This window comes from Catharus ustulatus, chromosome 3 (assembly GCF_009819885.2).
Source record: "Catharus ustulatus isolate bCatUst1 chromosome 3, bCatUst1.pri.v2, whole genome shotgun sequence".
Taxonomy (NCBI): Eukaryota; Metazoa; Chordata; class Aves; order Passeriformes; family Turdidae; genus Catharus; species Catharus ustulatus.
In genome coordinates, this window is record NC_046223.1 from 64,495,949 (window position 1) to 64,520,977 (window position 25,029).

Here is a 25,029-nt window from a genome sequence, read left to right on the forward strand (position 1 = left end):
CCAGGAAGAGCTGAAGGTCAAGCTGGATCAGGTCCTGGGCAAACTGGTCTAGTGGGTGGCATCCCTGCTCAGAGCACAGGAGTTGGAACTGGATGATCTTTAATGTCCCTCTCAATCCAAGCCATTCTATAAACTCTTATAGGACAGTGGAAAAAAAAAAGGTCCAAATCTTCACTTTGAATCATCACTTCGGTGTTCAGATAGAGCCAAGAAAATTTCATAAACAGTGAAAATTTATCCTACAATTATTTATGTTGAAAAAGACAAGATCAAAAGTTCATCCTTCTACTATTCTGCTGTGTAGTAGTCAGGCTCCCCATCAGATATGCAACCTGGAATAGGCTCCTGAGCCTATTTATTCCAAGTAAAATAGGGCAAATCACTGCATATTTGCACAATCTACTCACTAACCTGTATTACTGACTGAACCTCTAATACAGATAAGCCCAACTGATAAAATCAGCAATAGTTAATCAACCCTTGTTTTTTCCAACAACAGCTGCTGTTATGTTTTACTGTTGTACCTACAGAAACACTTCATGATGTCTGACATTCTTCCAACAGAAAGTGGTACTTATCATAAAATAAGATAAGCTCTCATAATCAAGCAAAGGAGGGAGGAGAAGTATGCTCTTGCTTATCTCATTATTAGGTCCCAGAAGCCAGCTACAAAACCTGACAGAGTTGGTATGGATGTGGGTGAATACTTAAAAATAGCGAACACAATGTCTCAACTATTCTCTTCACTAACCTGATCATCTACATTCCCCAGCCCACAGAAAAAAAGGACAGGCATTTTATAGCTGTTCCTTCCTGCTTTCCTTCAGGAAGATACCTACAACTAGTTTCCACACCTTTGCTAGTTTTGAGTTTGTGAGTTCTCTTGTGCATGTACTAATAAGCAGTATTTTTATGCTTGACCATCAGACATGAAACCAAATTGTGTCGTCTTTACTTGAAGAATTTAATAAAGAAACAGCAGAGTTCCAAAACGCGCAAAAACAGACGAAAGCCTGAAAAATATTTTCTAACTGGCAGGTCATTGTCAGGAGTAATAGTAGACATTTCTTAGATTCAAGGTATAATGTATGAGCTTAAAATACCAACCCTTGTCTTCCCCTAGAAACGAGGTAACTTGAATAAATTTCTTTATGTGAACCAATTGTTACAAAAGAGCTAAGTTTTTATTTATAAATAGCTATTTTGCTCTCCTGTTTTGAAAAATCTCATTGTACCAGTACCAATTCACAACACAGCTGGTTTTGATGAAAGGTTGTGCTAATGAAAGGTACCATGAAGTGACAGAAATTGGTAACTTTTACATGGCTTCAGTGATGGATGTGCATGTTGACCCATTTGCAGGAATAAACCTGGGAAAGGCTAAGGCAGAAAAAATTTTCCAGCTTCTCCCCATATGCCATCACTTGGACAAACCCTGGATACTGTGCTACAACTCCAACGTCACACTGCTTCAACAAGTTATTTCTCACAGTGCATTGTAAGCTGAAACCACATTTCAATTCACATTTAATGCAATGATGGATACAGTTACCACAGGGAGTAAACATACAAGATTAACAAATACAAGAACAGTACAGCCTTCTCCAGAGTGCTGAGGCAAAAGCTTCAACAGTGATTCTGATCCATACTTGGAGAAGCAGAACTGAAGCGAAGTGTCACCCCACCTGGAAGTAAATTACCCATCACCACAGAGTTAAACTGTTACCTAAGACACCTCAGCAGAAACCTATAGTACAGAAGAAAAAAATCATCTTATGGAAGTTGAAAGTACAATTCTGTCTCATTGATCTAATCCTGTAGAGTGCTGCACTCATCTAGTGCACATCTCAACAGTTTATTAAGCAGCCAAACTATCAGAGTTAATTCTCCTGATGATCAAATTCTGGCTGTAATTCTGGGGTTGTTAGTTGTCAGGTCAGTTTATTCAACAATCTGACAGAACAGGATCCCTGCTGAAGCTGGAACTTCAGTTTGATTAAGAAACAGTTTGTGTATTGATTGCTGCAGACTTCGTTTGTCAAAATCAGCTAGAATCTTCAGATCATAATACCACTAGAAACAGCAAAATGAGGGGGAAAGCACGATATACCTGGTGTATACCAGGAAAATCACACTATAACTGTGTTTAGAACAATATATTCCACTTACCACTTTCTCCTAAAGCAGAGAAAACATGAAGCAAGTTCATATAAATTCCTAAAGGCAGTTCTATCAGCCGACAATGATATTAATATACTCATTTTCGCATCAAGTTTACAACAGGGGAAGAAACTACAACTTCTCATTTTTTACAAATTCTCTTTATTAAGACCAAAAAAACCAAACCCACTACTAGTTATCTCATCTGCTGTTTATATATGTGAATCTATGTTTAAGAGAAAAGTATAACGTAACATGACCTTTACTACAAACCTTTTACTATTTCAAAATGTTGATATGGATTTGCCGAAGATGTTGCAAGGTAGTGTTGTGCTCTGATAGTCTGTTTTTGTGATGAGGTAAAAATGAACAACGAAGATAGAGTAAGTCAAATGCCGCAGGTTAAACTCTGGGCTAAAAAACTCAGTGTTAAACAGTGAGGAGAAGATTTGATTTGTGCAAAAATACTGTTGTGATCAGACAATTCTGTGGAAATACTTGCCTATAGGAGAAAAAAAAAACAACAAAAACCCAACAAAAGCACCACAAGATAAAAAGAAATTTCCTTTCCCTGGTTTAAGTTTTTAATCACTTTGAGAGTAACAGCAGTCCCAGACAGTGTATGAATATGGAAAGGTGGGAATAACTGCTGTTATCACTGAATTCAGATACCTGAAATCATCCTTTTTGGCCGGTTAGAGAGACTGACCTGGAATAGAAAGGAAAAAGAGGACTCCTACCAACACAGACTTCTCTTTCTGGATGCTATGCCAGGTTTACCACATACTACCAGTTAAACTCAAGGTCTCCAGTTAAGTTATCAAACACCTTAAAGGACCTGAAAGGTTTGGGCTGTGGGTCCAGCCAGACCACTCCCGTACCAGTTGTTGCCAGTATCCTTCCCCTGGTCTCAGACCCCTTCAGCCACTTCATCAGGTCACAATCAGCCAAGACTCACATTATCTCAGACTGCACCACGACTAATGGATAAAAATCAACGGAAGAAGTCAATATATCTTTCCCTTCTTCCCCTCTCATTTAGAGAGCAATTACAAGCCTGCAAGGACAGAAGTTTCAGTTAGCTAACACAGGAGACTGAAGTGTTTTTAAATTAGTTTTCCAATTGATGAAGCAGCTGAATTAATTCCCCCTGTGACACATGATCACTAGTTCATGACCCAAGAGAAAAGTGGGAAGCACAGAGACAAGGAGGGACTCTTAGAGCAGAAGGCCACCAGTTGTCTTACCTGTCATGACAATCTACACCTTCAGATCAAGTACCAAGCACATCTCATGTTAACTGTGCTTACTTTTACGAAGCTACAAGCCCAAAATATGCTCAGCAGCTCCCCTCAGTAAAAAAGAAAAATTTAATGGCATCTACAGCAACAGGGTTGGAGGTGTGTACTTGATCACTGCCTCCATGCAAGTCTAAGCTGCAGTGTTTTCTGCACAGATGCCAGAATTTCTGCTCCTCAGAAGGTAGCTTATATTTTGGTATACCTAGGTGATTACCAGGTTTATGAGTACTAATGTATATTTTCCCATTTTGCACAAGTACTTAAAATGCTCAGCAACATGCACGAAAATTCTTCACTGAGCTTCAGATCTCAGCTCAGCATTTGCCCTAACACCCACCCCACGGTCCTTTAGAAGGTCTTCATGCTTTCCACTTCTGTTGGCACAATTGCTGCTCTCCTCTCAACTGTCTCCCTGAAGAATACAAGAGTCTTATCTGTAAAGCCAGAGCAAAAGGAATAGTTATAAAGTAAGTAGGTTTTTCAAGAGGAAGAAATACATTACTTGTAATGAAACAACTAAGTTAATAGGTAACCTCAGCAACTTTGGACCAAGAAGCAGGGAGGAACTCTACCAATAACTGTCACGTATGCTACAAAACACGTGAAGCAGCTGACCATAAAATTAAACAGTGATTATTAAAAGATCTACTATGAACAGGACAGCTCATTAACTTGACATACACTGCAAGAAACTTTTACCAAATATGTTTCATTGTTCTATTCCAAGAGTAACGATGTTAACTCTGGAGACTCCAAGTTACACATGGTTGCGGTAGGAGAAACTGCTTACAATTACAAGAAAATCACTACTTTTTATTTCTGTAGGTACTGCGCACTTCGAAAGCAATTCAAACTTGTCTCAACATCATCCCCTGCAATAAACCAAAATCCAAAACCAGAATAATCAAGGACTATTGACTACTAAGGTTTGAAAAATTATGAACAGGTTGTGAGATACCTGGATATTCCACTTCTGCCAGCATTAAACTTTTGCAGGGCTGCAGAAACTGGTTTGTCATACTGAATTTTTATAGAAGCATTTCTGCAGTACCAGAAGGTAACAGTTTTCAAACCACCACCAGAAAACACTGGAGACCAGGAGGTGGGCAGGTAAAGTGAGGTGAAGAAGGTATCAAGTCAACTATATGCATCTCCATTCCTGAAACCACAGACTCTAGTAGTAATTGAATTCAATGCCAGTTGAGGAAATTCTAGTTTCATTAATTATTTCCAAAGAATTTATGTAGTCCTCAGTGGGAGAAAGGCTACAAAGTAGGGACTGAAGCAGCACAGGAATAGAAGCCACACAGCACAGCAACAGAACACAAGAGGGTTTATGCACAAGGACATACTCTCCAACTCCAGATTCTGCCAGACAAAAAAGAAAGGCTCAATAGATTTTGTGACAGAGACAAGTAGATAAACGGAATGACTGTAAGCAAGGATGAGAAAACTTTTCAAAAGTATCTGATTTACATTTTGTTGATATTTTCATTGAAATAGAAACACCCCACATGATGTCAAACACTGACCTGTCTAGCCAAAATACTAGTTTTGTTTCTAACAGGATAAGAACTATTGTTTTTTAGAAAAATAACCCAACAGTTCTTCCAGATCTGCCCACTGTGATTATTCTCTGTGGTTAAGAAATCATTGACCACCATTTACCACCAAAACTAGCTTCTCTAGAGGCCTGGGTAGCTGTAGTGATTCACCTCAGAAAGGGGGAAGCAAGAAAGAAAGGGGAGAGGAAGAAGACAAGAGCTGAAAATTTAGGAAAAAGAAAGAAGAGGGACCCATATCAGCCTTTCCTAGGAAACCCTGCCCTTCTCATAATGCAGATCTTTCCTCTCCTGCAGTTCCCACCTGGAAAATACCATCATCTTGCCTGACATTGATGGAGAAAAAAGTCTAGGTTTCAAAATTTTCTAAATCCACCTAGTTTTCCTGACTTTAATAATACACATCCAGGCTGGCATACCTGAATTGTTCCAATTGTTCCACATTTTCATCTAGTGATGACTCTGCACTTGTAAAGTCTCTTTTTAACCAGCACCAAACAGGAGAAGCTGTCACTAAAAGCTGCTGTTGTTGCTACACAGGAAACTGCTGCCCCAAAGCACACTGAGTTTCTGTGCAAAGTAAAGGCAGAAATATTTGTATTTGGGACTTCTGTGGCTTTGAGAGAATGCCCAAAAATCCAGCAAAGTTTTATATACTTTTCACAGTGCCCCGTGCAACAAGGAAAATGAGCTGAAGAACCAAATTCTGAGTTGTATTTACATTTCTCTCTAAGAAACAAAACACTGCTGCCTGAGAACAAACATGACTCTGTTAGTCTCCTAGTAAACTTGGCAATTTTAGAATTTGTTCATGTGTGTCTACTTTTGACTCATCCCCACCACTGCAATACACCATAGGTTTTTGAACCTGTAGAAGAATCATAAAAGCTGAGAATTTCTGGAAGCACAGCAGGACAGAAAACCAGCTTGATACTTGCCAAAAAAGGACTTTCCCAACAAATTTCAGAACTTTCCTTGGTGGCAAAAGGTCAGGTTCAGTGACTTTCCCACACCTGGAAACAATCACAACTGGATAGGGAGGGATGGCAGAAGCATCCCTCCAGAACTAGTCCCTGGCACGCCCCCATGCCCCTTATGCTCACATTAGCTGTCCCACTGTGTGCCTGAGCAGCTACATAATCTCCTGCTAACACAGAGGCTCACTGAACTTTTAGTATCGTGATGTTAACATTAAGATGGCACATCTGAAATTCAGTGGGTTAATTGAATCAAAGTCCCTCTGATTTTCTTCCCTCACACACTCCATGTATTCCCTACATAAACTGAAGGGGACATTGTTGAAAGAGCTGAAAGAGCACATAAAAGACAGGGGTTTTTTTGGTGAAATTTCATTTGAGAACAGGCTAATTCACCCAAACAACAAGGAAAAAAGTAAATAAATTTGTTAGAATACAGGTTGCTCTGAGAAGCTGTGGATGCCCCATCTCCAAAAGTGTTCCAGGTCTCTTCCAACTCAAACCATTCTATAATTCTGTAAAAACCATAACTTTTTAAAACTGTGCCACTCAGGAAAAATGACAAACATGAAAAAGGCAGAGGATGTTAATGGTAAAATCCACAAGTCATTTGCTGATAAGCAATGGTAAGGATTATCAAGTTTAAGAAAATTTTATTAAATAATTTATATTTAATGAAACTTCTTTATTAAAGGCAAAAGTAATAATGACCTGTATTCTTATGCATAGGATAACCTAATTATACAGCCATTTAAAATAATGAGGTCTTTGGAGTCTTCTTTCAACATTAACTTAAATACTTGTCTAGTAAAATATCTTAATGTAAGTATGGTAAGAATTATAGAAGACCAAAGAAAAGACTCACATATAGTTCAAGTGGAATAGAAAAGTGCCTGAACCTTTCAACTGATCAATAATTCCCCCAAATGATCACTAACATATCATGTTTTCATTTGCAGAATAATTATGCACATTTTGCACAATGAATAACTTTATACACATGAGAAAGTCTGACAAAACTACAGTAATTTCACGAATACAAGCCGCACCAATTTGACCAAAATTTTGGTGGAAACCCGGAAGTGCGGCCAATATTCCGGGGCAGCTAATACATTAACAAAATTCTAAAAGCTGCCAACACGGAAGTGAGCCCGTGGCAGCCCCAAGCCAAGCTGGAGCCCGGCCGGCTCCGGCAGAGGTGGGAAAGCCTGGCAGAGGCGGGGCCAGCAGTGTGGGGGGCGGGCGGCAGAGCCTGAGCCAGCAGGGCGGGGCAGGGGGGCGGCAGAGCCCGGGCCAGCAGGGCGGGGGAGCCTGGGAGAACTGGGGCTAGCAGTGCAGGGGAGCATGGCAGAAGCAGGAAGGCTGGCGGGTGGGGCTGCCTGGCAGCAGGGGAAGCCCAGCAGAATCGGGGCCAGCAGCGTGGGGGAGCCCGGCGGTGCGGGGGCCTGCAGTGCCGGCCAGGGCGAGGAAACGCGGCGGCGGTGCAGACGGGAGGGGGCGGCCGGCGAGCCCGGCGGCGGCAGCCCTGCCGGCAGGGCTAGCAAACGCGGCGCGGGGTGGCCGGCGAGCCCGGCGGCGGCGGCAGCCCGCCGGCCGGGCGAGCGAACGCGGCGCGGGGCGAGCGAACGCGGCAGCGGGGCGGTGCTGACGGGAGAGGGGGGCCAGTGAGCCCGGCGGCGGCGGCAGCACCACCCGGCCAGCCCCGCCGAGCCGTGGCGCTGAGCTGGGCCACCCGGCCCCGTCGGCAACCATGAGCGGGCCGAGCCTTCCTGGCCCCGCCCCGAGCCAGTAAACCCCGCTATGCCGCGATCCTGTTACTAATTGGCCAATTTGTGAAAGCTGCGCACGGATTCTCGCGACGAACGAAAGTGCGGCTAATATTCGGGGTGCGGTTTATCTATTGACAAAGACGGTAACATTGTCGAGGCACCGGAAGTGCGGCTTATAATCCGTGCGGCTTGTATTCGTGAAACTACTGTATGTAACTCAAGAAAGCAACAAACATTATTAAAAAAAATGAAACCCCATACTAATGCTAATTTCCATACACTTGCACATTTTGTGTCTCTAAAGAACAAATGGTTATGCTTAAAAGTGCAAATTACAGTTCCATTTGATTTCTCATTTGCAAAACTGTAATCAATAAGAACAAACAAGTTAGCAAGTCTACATAGAAAGAATGTTAAAACAGATCATGAAAGCATTTTTAATGTGCCCCTTCAGCAATTTCTGCACACCAAACTATAAAGAAAATTATTCATTTTTCATAATAGAATATAAATGTCTTGCAAGTAAGAATGTCTTTTTCCTAACACCAGCTTGATTGACCTCAAAGCACAGCTCCTAGTGATTTTGAGTGCCAAAGGTGAGTTCACAAATCACTGCAGTAAGTGGTCATCTGTGAGAAGTCCTCAGGGACTTGGCTGGGATCATCCTGGAGGGCTCTGATAGTACCAGAAAGGGAAAAACTGACAACACAGTGCCTCTTCTGGTCTCTTTGTGCCAGGATTCCCACACACCACACTGGTCTCATTCCTACCCAACCCAGACAGTTAGTCCTCATCCTCTGCATCAGAAGCCATACTGGATGTCCACTGGAATGCAGATTGCCTTCAGGGACCATGCCATGGCATAGCACCCAAAAATAAGATGCACTCTCCCATGCACTGCAATCCACCACAGCATATTACCTGTGTAATTTGCAAACATGAAGACAGACAACCAACAATACTGAGGTCCTCACTCAGTCGCTGAAACACTGAAGATTTTTAGTGAAATAATCTAAATGCCATTTGTTGGGGTGGGGGTTGTATGGGGTCTTTGTTTGTTTTGTTGTTTCATTTTGTATTTTTAATGACAGGAGCAACCAAGTAAGTGGGTTTCTCCAGTTTACATTCAGAATGCTTCAAAACTAACTGTTTACTAGGATTTCCCCCATAGATTCAAGTAGGATGGAACATTTCCATCTGGAGGAGATGAGTCTCAAGAAAGTCTAGAAGTCTGCGTTAGGATTGTTCAATTCTAGCAGCAGACAAATTGCACCTGTGGTACAAAAATAATAATTTTAGTAAATTAAAAATACACTTCCCAAATTCACAAGGGACTTCACATGAGTTTTCTCCTTAGCTAAGACAGCAGACAAATATCTTAGGATGAAAGATCTTGCGTTCACATCTGACTACCACAGAACAGAAGTACTTTTAAGAGATCCTTGGAAAGACCCATCAAACTGTAAATTCAAGTGCAATACAGCAAAAAAGACCTGGTCAACCTGCAGAAACTGCTCAAGATATAACCACAAAAGTGGAACAAAAAGTGACAAAAAAGTCAACATGAGTAGACCAGAACTTTTACTTAGCCTCCACTAAAGATGGGAACGCCACAATTCTGCCTATATTCAAGGAGCTTCACAATTACTGAGGGGTGCAAATTCAGAGAGCAGAGAGGACCTAACAGCAGGAGTTCAAACACAGAAATCCAAAAGAAAACATGAAAGGAGAAAGGAAGTTATGCAAAATGTAAGTATTTCCACTTTCATTATCTGACCGGCAATTTCACTTTACTATGAGAGTTTAATTATTATCATATTCATATTATTACCATAATCAGTGCAATTCAGGTTCAAGGAAATTTCAACAATCAGGTACCATTTCCCCAAATTTACAGTTTTTGTGGAAAAAAACCCAACAATTTGCCATTTTACAAGTTTGCAGCTAGTTTCACATGAAACAATACCAAAAAGCAACACGTTTTCCCCAAAGAATTCAGGCAAAACTGGTTTTTAAAGTAGTTTGAACTGGAGCCACAGTTAGGCATGAGTCCAAGGATTTTTCACTGTGGTCACCATAGGACAAGTATGACTGAACTGCTCTCCTAATTCTGTTTACCTAGTTAAAAAAAAAAAAAAAAAAACCAAAATCAAATCTAGAAGCAATTTCATGTTTGCATGGTGCAAACATGCAGTATTAGCACAACTAATTTATCTCTTGTATCACCCAAGACATGATATATGCAGATAATTTCTCTAAAACCTAAACCCCCAAAGAACAATTTCTAAAATGCATGTAAGTAGTGAGCAACAGTATGCCAAAGCAACACTAAATTTCTTAATGCCATGTGATGTGCTTTGCAAGTTGAGTAGCAAGAGCTTCTCTGTTGGTAAAAAAAGCCCCTTCTTTTCTAGTCTCATTAGTGCAGCCCTACCTGCCCAGATGTATTAGTCACTTCCTGCACCAGCATTTGGACACATACATGGCATCAAAACACCTCTTAGTCCATCCAACATCATATACAGGGTTAACTGACACATTAAAGCTGCAATTGGAGTAAACTTGTCTCCTGTGACATCACACACAGGAACTCTACTGCTTCAGAAAGATTAGATCTTTTTCCCTCCACCCCCAACAAAATTCCGTTCAAAGAGAGAAGAAGAAAAAAGGAAGGAAAAGCAGATAAATGAAGTCTTAATCTCATTGTTATTCCCTTCTCCTTACAGAGTTTGACAGGTAAGAAAAGGGAGAACAAAATCTCTATCTCCTGCTACTTCAAGGAGATGGGAGGGTGTCTTCCATAACCTTTGGTAAAACCAGTGCAATAGTAAGATAACTACTACATGCTTTTTATACTTCTAAATTTCACAACTGGTTCCACTTCGCAATCAAACCTATTCGTATAATAGAAGCACAAAGCTATTGAGCCCTGTCTTCAAAACCAGTGTGCTAGAATCACAGTTAAGTAACATAAAAGAGTAACATAGGCTAACCCAGAATTTCTGCAAGGCACAAGTAAGGAGGTTTCCCGTGACCATTCACTGCTTTGAACATAGTTCAGTCCCCTCTCTAGTGACATACAACGTAGCAAAGAACAGAGAAGCCAGCTGTAAATTATGTGTCATAAAGGTTCAACCTTATCTTAAGTGTCTTACCTGAACACAACAGTGACAACAGCAGAGCAAACATGGAGAAGCTCTCAAGGAAATGTACTACCTGCACTAAAGTAGTTCATCAGACAAAAGGATGTGACATAATTACAAAGATCCTCCTGCAAGGAAGTCTCTCCTCTGGTCAATTAAACACTGCCAGGAAGAAAAACAAAACAAACACTTCAAGACAACAGAAATAAGAAAAGTTGTCAATTGAGTAATTTTGAATGACACTGATGAACAATCTGACAATGTGACCAAGTTTGTCTTCAATTCTATAAAACTTTTCAGAGCGTTACTACAAACACAGTATGCTAAAGGATCACTGTGAGAAGGAAACTGCACTTTAAAAAGCTCCTGACAGTGGAAAGGAAACTTATTCAGGAAAGGGAAGAGGAAAGAGAGCAAAAGTTGGAAGCTGGGGAGAACAGAGGTCACTCTCCAGGATCTTTACAGCACTCACTAGATAAGCATATATCTTTTGAAGAAGCTCAACTTCCTGCCATAAATAAAGGTTTTATAACCCACTCAAAATACGTATCAGTCAGACATTTACTTCTTTTAATCCATCTTATTACTTGCATAGTAGCACTGCATTTTTCAGGTATTTCAAAAGACCATTACACAAGATCATTTTCTGATTTATTATTATAAATAAAATAAATCTGATTATTGTTATCTGATGCATTCCAGAGAGAGTTCTCATCAGTTTTTCCACCATGGCTTACATATCCATTAAAACCATACAACTGTCAAAAATATTTTCAATGTTTCAACACCTGTTGGTGTCAGCATATATCAGTTTTCATGTTTACGCAAGGTTTATTCAAACCCAGAAGTGGGCTTGTTGTGATCCAACTGGTGCTCATAGTGATTGCAGAGCCAAAATTTGCATCTATCAGTGGTTCCATTAACTTTGTCATTCCAGACAGACTTCACAGGTGAACTCAGAGACACAAAGTGATATAATCCTTTGTGTGAAAGACCAGTTTGGTCTGGTATAAAACTAACTTAACAAGAACTGAATAAAACAAAATTCTTTCACACTACAGTCTTCAAAAGTGCAAATACATACAGAACATTAAGAACAAGGCATGCACATATGGCTACTGAGCCTCTACCTCCATGCAAGATTGATTTTCCCTGTGGATCTAGGTTCTACATAATACAGTTATATAAAGAGCACAACAGCTTCAAGTTCATCTAGACAGTTTGCAGATGTATTTCGTGATGAGTACAGAAACTCAATGTTTATTGCATCTCAGCAGCAAAGCCCTCCCAATATACACCAGGCCAGGCATGCAGCCATAATCCCTAACAAACTACCTTGCAAGCACCCTGAGCTTCCAAAGGACTACCTGGCAGCCAAGATAAGTACTCCAAGAATGCCACAATCCTTCCACTAAACTTGATAGATACTGGTATTAAAAAACAGAAGGAAAAAAAGAAAAAAATAACAACTTAGAATGAGATAACAAGAGATAAAGGTTAGAGCCTGTAAACTGAAACACACAGCTAAACTACAGACTAACAAGAAAGACAAGGACATTCAACAACCAGCTACTTCCTTCCAGTAATTTACAGCAAATTTGTCCAGGTGGTAACAGTGAGTTTCACAAAAAAATCTTTTTCAAAACAGACCCCACACCCAAAACCACATGATTTCAGAGATTGTTTTTCAATGCTACATAGCTCTTCCACCTTAACCATCTGTTCTGTTCATTGTTTTAATGTAAAAGCAATCAGTGCAAACTAAAACAATCACTGTTCTTTGCTAAATGTTCTCTCACACAAGCTTCTTTATACAACAGCCTGCATGAATTCCCTTGGAGAGTTATTTCACAAAGTCATCTTCCATAGCGTAGGTCAACTCGGGTAACACCAATGCAGTCTCTGCTCTGCCAGCAGAGGGAAGGAATTGCTTGGGAATTGCTCTGATTCAGCCAGAACAGTCTAACCAGAAACTGTCTCAAAACCTCATTTTTGAAATTTGAGAGCTATTTCTCCAAAACCAGTGTGAGACACTTGACTTTACCTTCCATACAAACAAAACAATGCCACATACAGAGTACTGTTTGAAGCGTGCTGCAAGCAGGTACACATTGGGCATTACGAAGCATTTTACTGTTTTCAATGGTCAAGAAAAAAGCAGCAGCCTGTCCTTGGGGGATGCAGCCTGTGGAAGTGACCCACACTGCAGCAGTTTGAGGAGAACTGATGCCTGTGAGATGGACTCACATTGGAGAAGTTTGCAGAGAACAGTCTCCTGTGGGAGGGACCCCACGGTGCAGCAGGGGAAGGAAGGACTCCTCTCCCTGAGCAGTGGGAGACACTCCTGATGTGATGAACTAACCATAACCCACATTTCCTGTTCCTTAGCACCCTGGGGTAGGAGGTGGAGCTGGGAAGGAGGGAGGGGTGGGGAGATGGTGTTTTTGAAGGTTTATTTTACTTATTATCCTGCTCTGATTTTGTTAGCAATAAATTTAATTAATATCTCTAATTTGATTCAGGTTTTTCCCATGATGGTGTTTGGTGAGTGATCTCTCTCTGTTCTTATCTCAACCCATGAACACCTTGTATTTTCCTTCCCCTGTCCAGCTGCGAAGGGGAGACAGAGAGGCTTTGGTGGGTGTCTGGCATTTGGCCAGCATCAACCAACTACAGCCAAGATTCCAAATGAAGCCTAACCAGATACAAGTGCCTCAGTGCTCTGTACTAAAGCCTCAAATTGCATTCTGGTTTTTAATGGTTTCATCACTATCAGCTGTTTGCATCATCTGCCATCATTCACCCAGATCTGCTGTCTCCTACTAACATTCCAACAGCTGGACAAGTTCATACTTAAAAAATAAAAATAATCAAAAACCTCTTCCTTGCTCCTTCTTTTCACGATAAGGATAGATAAAATTGTTCTACATGGAAACTCAATGCAGTACCAAAATGATAAGCTAGTATCAGAAAACATCATCTGGTGCCAGTTCATTACTGATGCAATGAAACAGGACCCTTCTCCTGCTCTCCTCTCCTTTCTCCAAACATCTCAAAGCTGCTCACTAAAAAAAAATGCTTCTAGCCTGTGAAAACTGTAGTCACAGCCAAGTGCACATGCTAGAACTTTTCTTAAAATCTAGATTAATTTTAAAAATAGGCTTAAAATTTTTATGGGTCAAAAGCAGTACACATACAGAAACATAACAACAGTGGAAAAGAGTGGATAAGAATATGCTGGAATAGTCATTATTTTGGTTGTCTTCTTCAATAGAAATGTTAGGGTTTTTACTTATACCGAGAGACTGTATGACCAAGCTCAAAAGAACCTTCACTATCAAAATCTAATTATACATACCAGTTGTTCCATGACAGTGCCGTACCTTGAATATGATGTTTAAAACTGTAAAACATAACAATACCAACCTGCATTTTGTGCCTTTACAGAAAAAAACCCCCCAAACAAAACAAAACACCATAAAACCTAACACCCCTATCCCCACGCACCAAAAAAGAACAAAAACAACAACAAAACACAACAGCCCCCACAATAAAACCTCCAAATTCTTCTAGAATTTTAACTTCTGCATCTTTTCACTTGTTATTCAAACAGATTAGAAACAACAAGAAACTTCCTTTGAGAGCTCTCTGGTGCAGAAAAATATTTCTCTCAAGAAAATAACGATCATTCTTGGCATTGCCTGGTTACAGAAAACTAAAGCTGTTGAAATAAGCAAGATCAAAAGACAGGTTCCTCATCTGCAACAACCTTCACATAAAAAATTTCATCTGTAAGACTATCTTTGGACTAATCTATGTTACAAAACACATGGGGATGCTTTAGAATTCAGCTAGTTGAAAGCTCATATTTAATGATGTCACAGGTGGTGGAGACAAGACCAGTGGGTACCAGCCTGGGCTTGACTGGGCACCTCAGTGCTGTGAGCAGTTTGGGGTAACTGCCTGGACCCTGCCTGCCCAAGAGCTGTGGGTGCAGATACACCTTCAGGCGCTGCATAAGCTGTAACTTCCGCCTGGATTGTGAAAGAGGAAATGATGCAGCTAAAGGACCAAACTGCAGTTTTGATTTCATCGAGCCCCAATGAAAACCCCCATCTGTCACTTTTGTGAACATGTAATTTTCAAATGTTTTGGTTTGACAGACTGCTACAGTTGCCAAAATAAATAGCTCTGCTTAGCACTTTATTCCGTACCACCCTGTGGTGAAATAAACATATTGTGCATAACACAATTAGAAACTGAGTAAGAATAAAAGAAGCAAAAAAAGACTGTGAAAGGTTACTTTTTAAACCAGATATTTTTTTCTGATGGTGGACCAAATGATTCACAAATAGTAGGGAACAAGTAGCAGACCAGGATAAGCAGCACTGCTAGCTAAAATCACTGTATGCCATCAGCTTTCGACAAGTTTCCTTTTCGTGACGTGGAGAGAAAATAGAATGAGATCCAGAACTCATTTTAGGTCCTTAATTTACCAGAAGTGATAGCCTGGTCTTGTCTGACTACCTGTCATGGCTTGGGTGAGGTTCCCATGAAGCATTACACTCTGGGATAATTCAGGTAGGATTTGATGAGTTGCTTTCACTGAAAGAACAACAAATCAAGCCTTGACATGAAATACCTACTTTGCTGAGACAAAAGCACTCAGTGATGTCCATCAGTAACTGTTGCAACTCACTGCAAGGAAGATTTATGTCTTACTGACTGGGAAGATGCTAGCAATTTAAAATAAACTTAGAACTCCAAATAATGTCTTGAAAAAATAGATATCTTCAAAAGTTTGAAAACTACTCATTGAGTGTTACTGAGAAAAACAACCAAAGGCTGAATTTACTTACCATTACACAAGTAAGTGAAAATTTCTGAATCTGCTTAATTTCCACTGCCCTTATGTAAAACAAATGGGGACCATCAGATACATGAATACTTTGAAATATCCAGATTTTAATACTGTATTTCTCTTGGCCACTTGGAGGCCTAGGTGGACCTGTATATGTCAATATGCACAAGTGTCTAACAGCAACAACACTCAGACTGAAATCCAGTATTTCACAACTCATTTTCTGCCCTAATCTCCACACGGCTTAGCTCATCACAAAAAATCATATTAACTTGTATGTTTTGTAGCTGGTATCCAACACTAGGCATCTAAATACTGTGGGCTATCTTTGCTCTTTTGGAATCCATCCATTCAAAAAAAACTTTCAAGTTGCACATTCTTTCCCATTTTTAACCTGCATGCTAATGCCATAAAGTTAACTAAACAGAATTTCCAAGCTATTGCACAACTGAACTGCATATGCATGTGAAAAAGCACTAAGCAATTTAAATGCTTGCCCCTTGGAGGCTTTTAAGTGGACAAATTTTACCCAACACTGCACAGGTGTAACAGAATGGAAAGGCATAAGATGTCCTCTCCCCAGTTAACACTCGCATAGTGAGGAACATTAAAAGGGCTGAAAGGTTAAGAAGCCCTTGCCCATCATTTCTCTGCCCCCCTACAGCAGCAATAGTACTGACTATAGTGAAGGACTTCATTTTGCTTCTGCAGGGAAGTGGCACCTCATAGGTACTCTGTAATTGTGTCACAAATGGAATGCTTTACCTACCTACTCCACCCACCCTGCTGCCAGTGGGGTATAGAAGTCTTCCAGCAGTTCACTGAAACACTAACCCATTATTTTCCTGCAAGTTCTATACTTTAAACTGTGTTTAGAATCCTTAGTATTTTTTTTTCTTTTTTAAGGCTAGATTTATTTCCTGCCTGCCTCCATCCAACAGGAAACCAGAAAAAGAGCTAGTCCCATTTCATTTTCTGGCCACCATTTACCAGAATAACTGGCCAGTGTTCAGCTGCAGCTTTAAATAGAGGCCAAGGATCCACCCTAGATGGAGGCCACCAGTCTTCACAATTCCCTTTTGTTTTATGAAAGCTTACCCTGAGCAAGCCCACCTTCTGGAGTAAACCAATTGCTACACGATCATCATGCCCTTCCCATCCCAGCAATCTTCTTCTCCCTTTTCTTCCTTCCTTGTATTGTGTGAGATCCCCACAGCGCCACATCACAGCTGAAGCAGTTTGGATAGGACTTCCCTTTCCTACAAGCTAAGGCTACAGAATCACTCAGATCTCCACCCCACACCCCTAAACTGATACACCACCATTCCTACAAGATCAGGAAGCCAAATCAAGTAAACTAGAGAGGTACCTGCCTTTGCTGCCATTCATATCATGTTAGTGGTAGAAAACAATACACAATAGCATCAAGATGACTAAGCTTGAGAAAATAAAATTTCATCCCTTCTATTTTCCAGTACAAAAATCTTATATGGTTTGTGCTGTACTTAAAAATACCACTGGGGAAAATGAGTGCTCTGCAGTCTACTTAGCTAGCTCCTAAGGAAATGAAGTATGATAGATTTGGAAATTTCTTTACCTTTTCATGGAATCCTAATCCAAAAACTGCACAGCCTTTCTCACAACTAAGTAAATGAGAGCAACAGCACATCACAACAAGGTTGCCAATGAAAATATACATCAATCTCAAATCAAAGCAGTGAGGTAGGACCTAAGGTAGATGTGGACTTGAACATGGAATCAAAGCCATTTCAGTTTTAATTCTAAATCTGGCCTGAACTACTGTTAAACTTCTGACCTTCCACGCTGAAGTCCATAAAATTTTCTTAGTAAAGTCTTGAATTTTTCACCCCAATTTTTAACTTCCGAGTAAAATTAATTTCTTTGCCTTACCAAATTTTTTTCAAGTACTTAAAAATGGACTCGAAAATTAAATAGCCTCTTCACCGCTATGCAAATTTGTCACTTTTTCTAGTATAGAAAAAGTATTAGTTGGTTATTAAAATCCTTAGACAAGGACTTTTTTACTTTTAAAGTACAATTAATCAAGTAAGCACTTTAAAAAAAGGAGCAAGAGAAACATAAGCACAAGCAGATAAAGCATACAGAAAGACAGATAAACCTGGGTGGGTAAGTAATGCCCTTCTTCAGGGGGAAGCCTCCAGTCTGAATTCTTTTAAAGAAATTACATCCCTTACAACTCTTAATCATTTTGACAATGTACTGACATCCTGGCCATTTAAAATACATACTTTCCTCAAGCCTGGCTGGTTTGGACAGCAGGAAGCAAGATATTTGTACAAGAAGAAAAGAGGAATGAAGGGCCAAGAGGCCCCAAAGCAGTTGGAAGAACAGTTGTTCTGGGTAGAGAAGCAGGAATGGGGCAGAGGTGAGCTGAAGGCCTTCCCAACCCTCATTTAACTCCTTCATTTCTTTTTGTTTGGTCAACTAAACACCAACAGTTCTGTTTTCTACTCACTTAATTTTACGTGCCCTGGACTGAGTTCATACCTGTGCCTGGCAGCTCCTATGAAGAGCTGGTGGGAGCAATGGGAAGGGAAGGCATGCAGCAGATAACCTCCTGATGGCTCAGCCTGTCTGTGGTCCCCAATGTCAACACTACCAGAGAGGTGCAACAGAGTGGGTGAGAGAGACAGCTGACAAGGAGAGCTTCTGCTTCACAGAAATTACACACTTTCAAAATTAGGTTTCAACGTCAACTAAAACAAAACCAGTTCTCCATCTCCTGCTGCAATTTCCCATTCATAGGACGACTTTACACTTCAAATTCAACATTACCATCAACATCAGCGAACTCATGGTATCTCTGTAGTATCCACTGTTCACCCTTACCACTAGCTACCAACATCAACCATTTCATGATGCCATTTATCCTCCCCTCAGGAACTCAGGCCTTTTTCCATCAGCAAAACCCTTCCTGCAACTGCTTAAGGGTGACACCATCTTTTATATTCTCAGTATCTTGGATCCCAGTTTTACTGAAAATGTTCTTAGCTGTAAGAACAGCCACTCTCTTACGCTTCACTTCTTAACAGCATGGCTAAGAAAGGACAGCCACAATTTCAGCTCTACACCAGGCAAACACTTATCCAAACAAGAGGAAGTCACAGCTAGCCATGTAGAGTAAGCTTGAAGCTACTTCTGCACAGAGAACAAACATACCACATGCAGTGCTCATACGCTGACACAGCACCTAGGCCTACACACATTAGGTTAACTTGGCAGTATTATCATTTAAGTACATTGCTTAAAACTAGTTTTCTTTAAAACTAATTTCAAAGCATTTTCATAAATGTTGGATTTTGTAAACTGTTCCAAACTTAGGTTTTAGCACAAATTGGATTCATCAAGAAGCATTCAAGACGGACTAAAAGTCTCCCATGTATCTTGTCAACTTGAAAGACTAACTCTTACCATTTTAGAGGCACTTAGGCAGATGCCACAGTTCAGGATGATACCCACGGAGGATCATTTTGACACTGGTACTGAATACAACATATCAGGAGAACACAACAGACTTTCAGAAGCTGCTTGTTGAAAATGACATGGTTTAGGTGCCCCTGCAGTTTACAGGTTGCTTTCACCTAATGGGCCAAGTGTATACGCCTTCTCCTCTGCCCCCTCAGGAACACAGCCAACTTACAGTGGCTGAGGCTGCTGATTTGGTTTAGAAAGCCTGTAAACCAGCAGGTTCTTTTCTCCTCTTACACCTCTCTTCCTCCTCTGGAAACTTCTGCATTCTTGCAGGGTGGTCGCTCACCCTGCCATCACCTTCTGGTAGGCAGTTTGCAGCCATCCCAGCAATTTGGTAGCTGGTGTTAGAGCAAGGTTTTAGAATTACCCTTGCAAACACAGAGCTGCTTCTGCACTGAATGACAGTGGCCTTTCTGAGCTCTGGTTTGACTCAGGGCACAAGCAGTTCATTAACCATCAGATGATTCAGCACTTGGTGCCTACATTTCTGCTGGCTGGTTTTCATCAGCAGACTACAGCTTTGAAGATGTATCATTTATATGATACCATCAGACACCTGACGAGACACAGGTGTCAAGGCCCTCCAGCTCCAAGCCAGTACTAGTTTTATGTGATGCAGACTGCTTCTAAAATTTCCTCTTCACTATGCAGCTTTATAATCACATTCCCCACAAAAATCCTGACTGTAACAGTCAGCAGCTTTTTTTTCCTCCAGCTCTTTCAGGAAGAAATCATGCACAGGAAAGAAAGGGGTAAAAACAAGGTATCAGGTCACAAAAAGACTGAGGTCCTGAGCAGAGGGAGGACAAGCTCCACATTTCATACTCAGAAGAAAGCAGGATTCTTGTCCCACCAAAGCTAACCATGCACAAAACGCTGTCAGATGCAGTCCCTCCCCACCCCCAACCATCCCTTCCGATTTACTCATGGCTACTAATCTCATTAGAGTTCCTATAATTAAAGCACCATAAAATCTGATGAAGAATACAGTATGCTGCTTAAATTAACTCACCCAAAGTCTTTTACTATAAGAATGACTACTCCAACAGAGTTACAAGATTTACAAAATATAGCATCACTAATGAGCACAGGATCAAAACTGGATTATCAAGTTTCCCTATTTGCATGTAGAAAAAGCAGGCACTGAGGTTTCTACAAAACTTTTGCAGCCATTTTATAGGAAAAACGAAATGCTCCCTCTGATGTAAAAATACAAGCAGCCCAGAATGGTTAAGAAGTGAATCACTTTTTTAGCAAACCTGAGTATGCAGTTTCTGAAATAACCTGGGTTTGGTGCCATGTATAATAGGGAGAAAGATGGGAAGTGAAGGAGGTGAAGGAGATATGGATGTAATATTACACCTGTGAGATTAAGTGTCCTGTTTCTTGCTTCCCTGTCCCAAGTCTGTACGCTGGATGACAGAGTGCAGAAACCGACAGCTCCCAGCTGAATGGGAAATGGTTCTTCCATGCTTTTGATCCCAACCTCACTCAACACATACCTGAGTCCATGGAGGGAGAACACTGGCCTTTCAGACAATCACACTCTTCAACCTCACCCATCAAGTATAACAAACAACAGCTCTGGGCTGCATCAATTCCTGGAGACAGGGCTTGCTGGGACCTGACTCAGGCTCTGTGGCATCCACATCAGATCCTGAGCTGTGAAAGCCACCACACCACATCCTGAGCTGCAAGAGCCACAACCTCTTCCACAATAACCCATCACCCATACTACTCAATGACCATATCATCAATTTCTTTGAATACAAACAAATAATCACAGAATATTTTTGTGAATGGTAGATCAACTGGTCATAGTCAGAGCCCCAAGCGCTCTGTGACTATCAGGACGTGAGACAGAATAGCTAAATTGAGGCAAAAGTAAAGTTATGCAATTTCCCAAAGTCAGGCTCCAGATCAGCCTGGGCATTCCAGGCTCTCCTGCTAAGCTTCTGCTACAGCCACTAAATCTTTGAAAGGGATTATGCAGCCAGGTGCCAGTGATAAGAAAGACTGGACTTGACCTCTAAGGACCTTCAGATGTTACCCTCATTTTCCAGCGTGCTGGTAACATGATGAGCAAAAATGCTGCAGTTGGAGTATTTTCATCTGGCATTCCTTTTAAGAATGCCTAAAACTTCAGTTGATTTTCTAATCTATAAAGGGCTCAAAGGCAGAAGGTCTTATACTCTTATACTTGCATAGATGAAAGCAGGGTGCATTAATAGAATTTTTACTTTGCTACTCCAATAAACATCGTTTCAGGAATCACAATGAAGCTGTCATGAAGAATACAGCTTTCTCCAGTGAGAGAACACACACAGACATCAAAGGCAACACAAATTATTTTAAGTGCTATACTTCTGCCAACATATTCCACGTTTTCAGCATGAGAGACCACTCCTCCAGAGATGTAGAGTCAGCCAGGGCAGAGATTACTATTATATCTCCGACAAGAAAACCAGATCCAAACTATCCACAATGCTGCTTGGGGTTTTGCTTTAAAATTGTCTTTTGTTTGTTTTCAATTTCAGGTACATTCTTAAATCAGGTTAATCATACCCAAAAGTAAGATCTTCTGAAATTTTCAAACAAAACCAGCTTTTCAGCATTTATTCCTTTTGAGCTTCTCATAAATTTTCTTTTCAACTTTCTACAAAAAATGCAAAGTCTCAAAGATGAAAGGTAACAATTTCTAATCTATACTGGCTTATCAATCATCGTTCCCAGAAATTCTTCTAATGTAACTGATACGGAGATGTGTTTCTCTGTCTTCCCAGGATGACTCACAGGGTCCTTCCATAGCACAAAGGGAAAACAGATCACTTCTTGTTCTTCTTGAAGAAATATCACTTTCCTGTCCTTTGCAAAAAGGAGGATAAGGGAAGAACACATTGGACTGTTATTTGTTGTATTTTGTTTCATTTTTCCCTAACAAATTTATCAAGCAATTAAAATTCTGCCTGGTCATAAAAGCATCCGTAACAACATGTCCACAGAAGTGCTCTGGGAATCTCACTCCTCAAGATCAGTATCCCTGCCCCACCTTCAATGCACAGGAGTAAGTACCCATATGGCTATGGGCCATATGGGTACCTTTCAACAGCTGCTGGGATCAGCTTTGCAGGTGCTCCGCAATAGCAGTGGCTTCCTCGAAGGGCATCCCTGCCTACACATCCAACCCCTAGCGAACACTAAACCCACTTCATAGCATATACCTGCTTCCTAGGCCAGCCAGCTATTTCAGCCACCAAGCTACTGTTTCCCTCTCCGAAGAGTCCAGCCTAAGCCAGGCAGAAAAGTTCTTCAGTATGGCTTTAGATACCAGATCGTGTAACTTCCATTACATCAGTATAAACTGCAGGCACCTGCAGAACACGGGGAAGATCACCCTGACATCACAACACTTGTCAATTCCCAGCTTAAAGGAAAGCCAATATTCTGACATATGACCTCAAAGTGGCACAAATGTGCACTGACAATACAATCTAAAAACCTGGTGAGAATTTCCAGTCCACCACTTACCTACAAATCAAATCATTCTGCTCTCTGTGCATGAAGTCTCAAGAAGGCTTATTAAGTGTTCCCAAGTTTCAGTGTTACAGGAAACACACAAAACGTTACTCTGACCATCCATCAGTTCCCAAGTTAAGACCATAAAAACGCTACTCAGTTTACTCTTAACCAGAACGAATGCTACCAGCATCAGCAAATGCTACATAGGCTACCAGGGCCCAAAGAGGAGAAAATACTTGACTTGTGATAGCGCGTGCAATTTCCAAGCAGTGAAATGTACTCTGGTCAGAAGAGATCTGTCAACTATTTATAGAGAGCAGGGCTAGCTGCAATAATCTATTCCTTCCCTAAACACACAGTCCAGCAGGAGAACAAACTACCCCAGCACAGCACCAAGCCCCAACAGATGTAAAAATTAATTTCACCAAACCAGCACATCTCCACCAAGCACATCCTAAAAGCTTCTGCTGAATAAAAGCACAAAGGTGGTAAGCAAAGGGTTTAGTTGGTTTTGTTTTCCCTACATACATGACACATCTACCATTGTTCTTCGTGTTTAGGGTATGACTACACTAGCAGCAGAAACACACAAATATTCTGTGGTGCTAAACTAACTACTGCAAACACTGGCGAAGACAGAGCTTAGTTATCAAGCTGCTGATTTCGGTTTGAGACAGCAGTTCTGACTGACAAAACAGTGATGAACATGTAAGCACCTTGTATGTCAGCTGTCTACCCAGGATGAGCAGTTGTCTGCCCAGGATGGAAAACTTGTGTTTTCAATTTTTTTCCTCCAAAGAAGTTAATGTTTACTGTTGTTAACTGCAATTGTTCACCAACAGTCACACACACGCTATTTTAATCTTGCAGAACACCAAACGCGATGTGTCCTGCGAGGAGCAGGCGAGGGGCTGCACCAAGGGCCGAACATCATCAGCAAGCCCAAGCGGCAGCTGGCAACTACACCAGCCCGAGGAGCCGCTTCGGAGGGGCTGCCAATGCTCCCGAACTCCGCTCCTTATCACTCCTTGGCCTCCTCTTAAAATAAAGCGCGTGCTGCCAGTCAGGTAACAGCAAGAGTTAGAGATTTCAAAAGAAAAATCTTCGCAAAGACGGGAAGAGCCTGAAAAGGCAGTGCTGACCAGGCGGACCAGCTGCGCACGAACGCGCAAAGCAGCGCGCCGGGAACGGGCGGTCGCTGCATCCGCCGCTCGCACGCAGGTGGCGGCCGAACGCGTTCCGTACGGGACGGGGCAAGGCTCCGTTCCGCTTCTCGCCCCACGGCACAGCCCGGCCCAGTGCCCGAGCATGCGGCCACAGCCCCCCCGGCACACCCCGGCGGCGCCCGCTGGGAATTACCTGGGAGCTGAGGTACCGCCGGAGGCACTCCTCGCACACCGCCTTCTTGCAGCAAGACAGGGGCTTGATGGGCTTCTCCTCCAGGCACACGCGGCAGCTCAGCACCAGCAGCGGTCCGAACTCGCCCGCGATCAGCCCGGAGAAAGGCTCGGGCAGCAGGTACAAGTCCACCACCTCGATGCTGCCGCCGGACGACAGCGGGTCGTCGCCCGGCACTACCCCGCGCCGCGCCGGGGGCTGCCCCGCGGCCGGGCCGCCGTGGGGGGAGCCGGGGGCCACCGCCGGCCGATCGTTCTCCACGCAGTAGACGGTGCAGTACACGTGCCGCCGGGGGGGGCGGCGGCGGCCGCTGCCTCCCTCCGGCCCCTCCTCCGCCGGGGCCGCCGGCTCCCCCGAGCCCGGCGGCTGCTCCGGTCCGGCTGCCGCCTCCGCCTCCTCTTCGGTCCCTCGCCGCTCGGGGCCGGCGGCGGCCGGCGGCAGCTCCCCGCCTAGCCCCAGCCCGGCCGCCCCGCCGCCCGGGACCGCCTCTCGCGGCGAAGGCGGCTCGTCCGGGCCGGGCTCCCGCGGGGCTCCGGCCGGGCTCGGCGGCGCGACGGTCGCCCGCGGGGCGCTCAGCGAGCTCTGCTGCTCCCCCATCGCCGCCCGCCGCCGCTCCTTCCCATCCAGCCGCCTCCCGGCCCCGCTTCTGCTTCCGGGTCCCGAGCCCCGCTGCGCCGAACCCCGCGCCGCCCGCCGCCGCCCGGCCTCCCCGCCGAGGGGCTGCGGGCGCGGGGGAGCGAGCGGCGGCAGCGGCGGGTGCCGCTCCGGTCAGCGCCGCCGGCGGGGTGCCGGCCCGAGCCCGACCCCGACCCCCATGCCGGGGAGG

At 42.7% G+C, this 25,029-nt stretch overlaps 1 protein-coding gene across 1 annotated transcript in view; it reads right to left on the bottom strand.

The window, feature by feature from the left end:
* Positions 1-24,800, bottom strand: part of RNF217 (ring finger protein 217) — a 57,488-nt gene extending 32,688 nt beyond the window's left edge. Inside the window, exon 1 of the mRNA XM_033054441.1 lies at positions 24,165-24,800. Within this exon, the coding sequence (XP_032910332.1) occupies positions 24,165-24,800 (636 nt within the window). The remainder of the gene's footprint in view (positions 1-24,164) is intronic.
* Between the last annotated feature and the right edge of the window lie 229 nt (positions 24,801-25,029).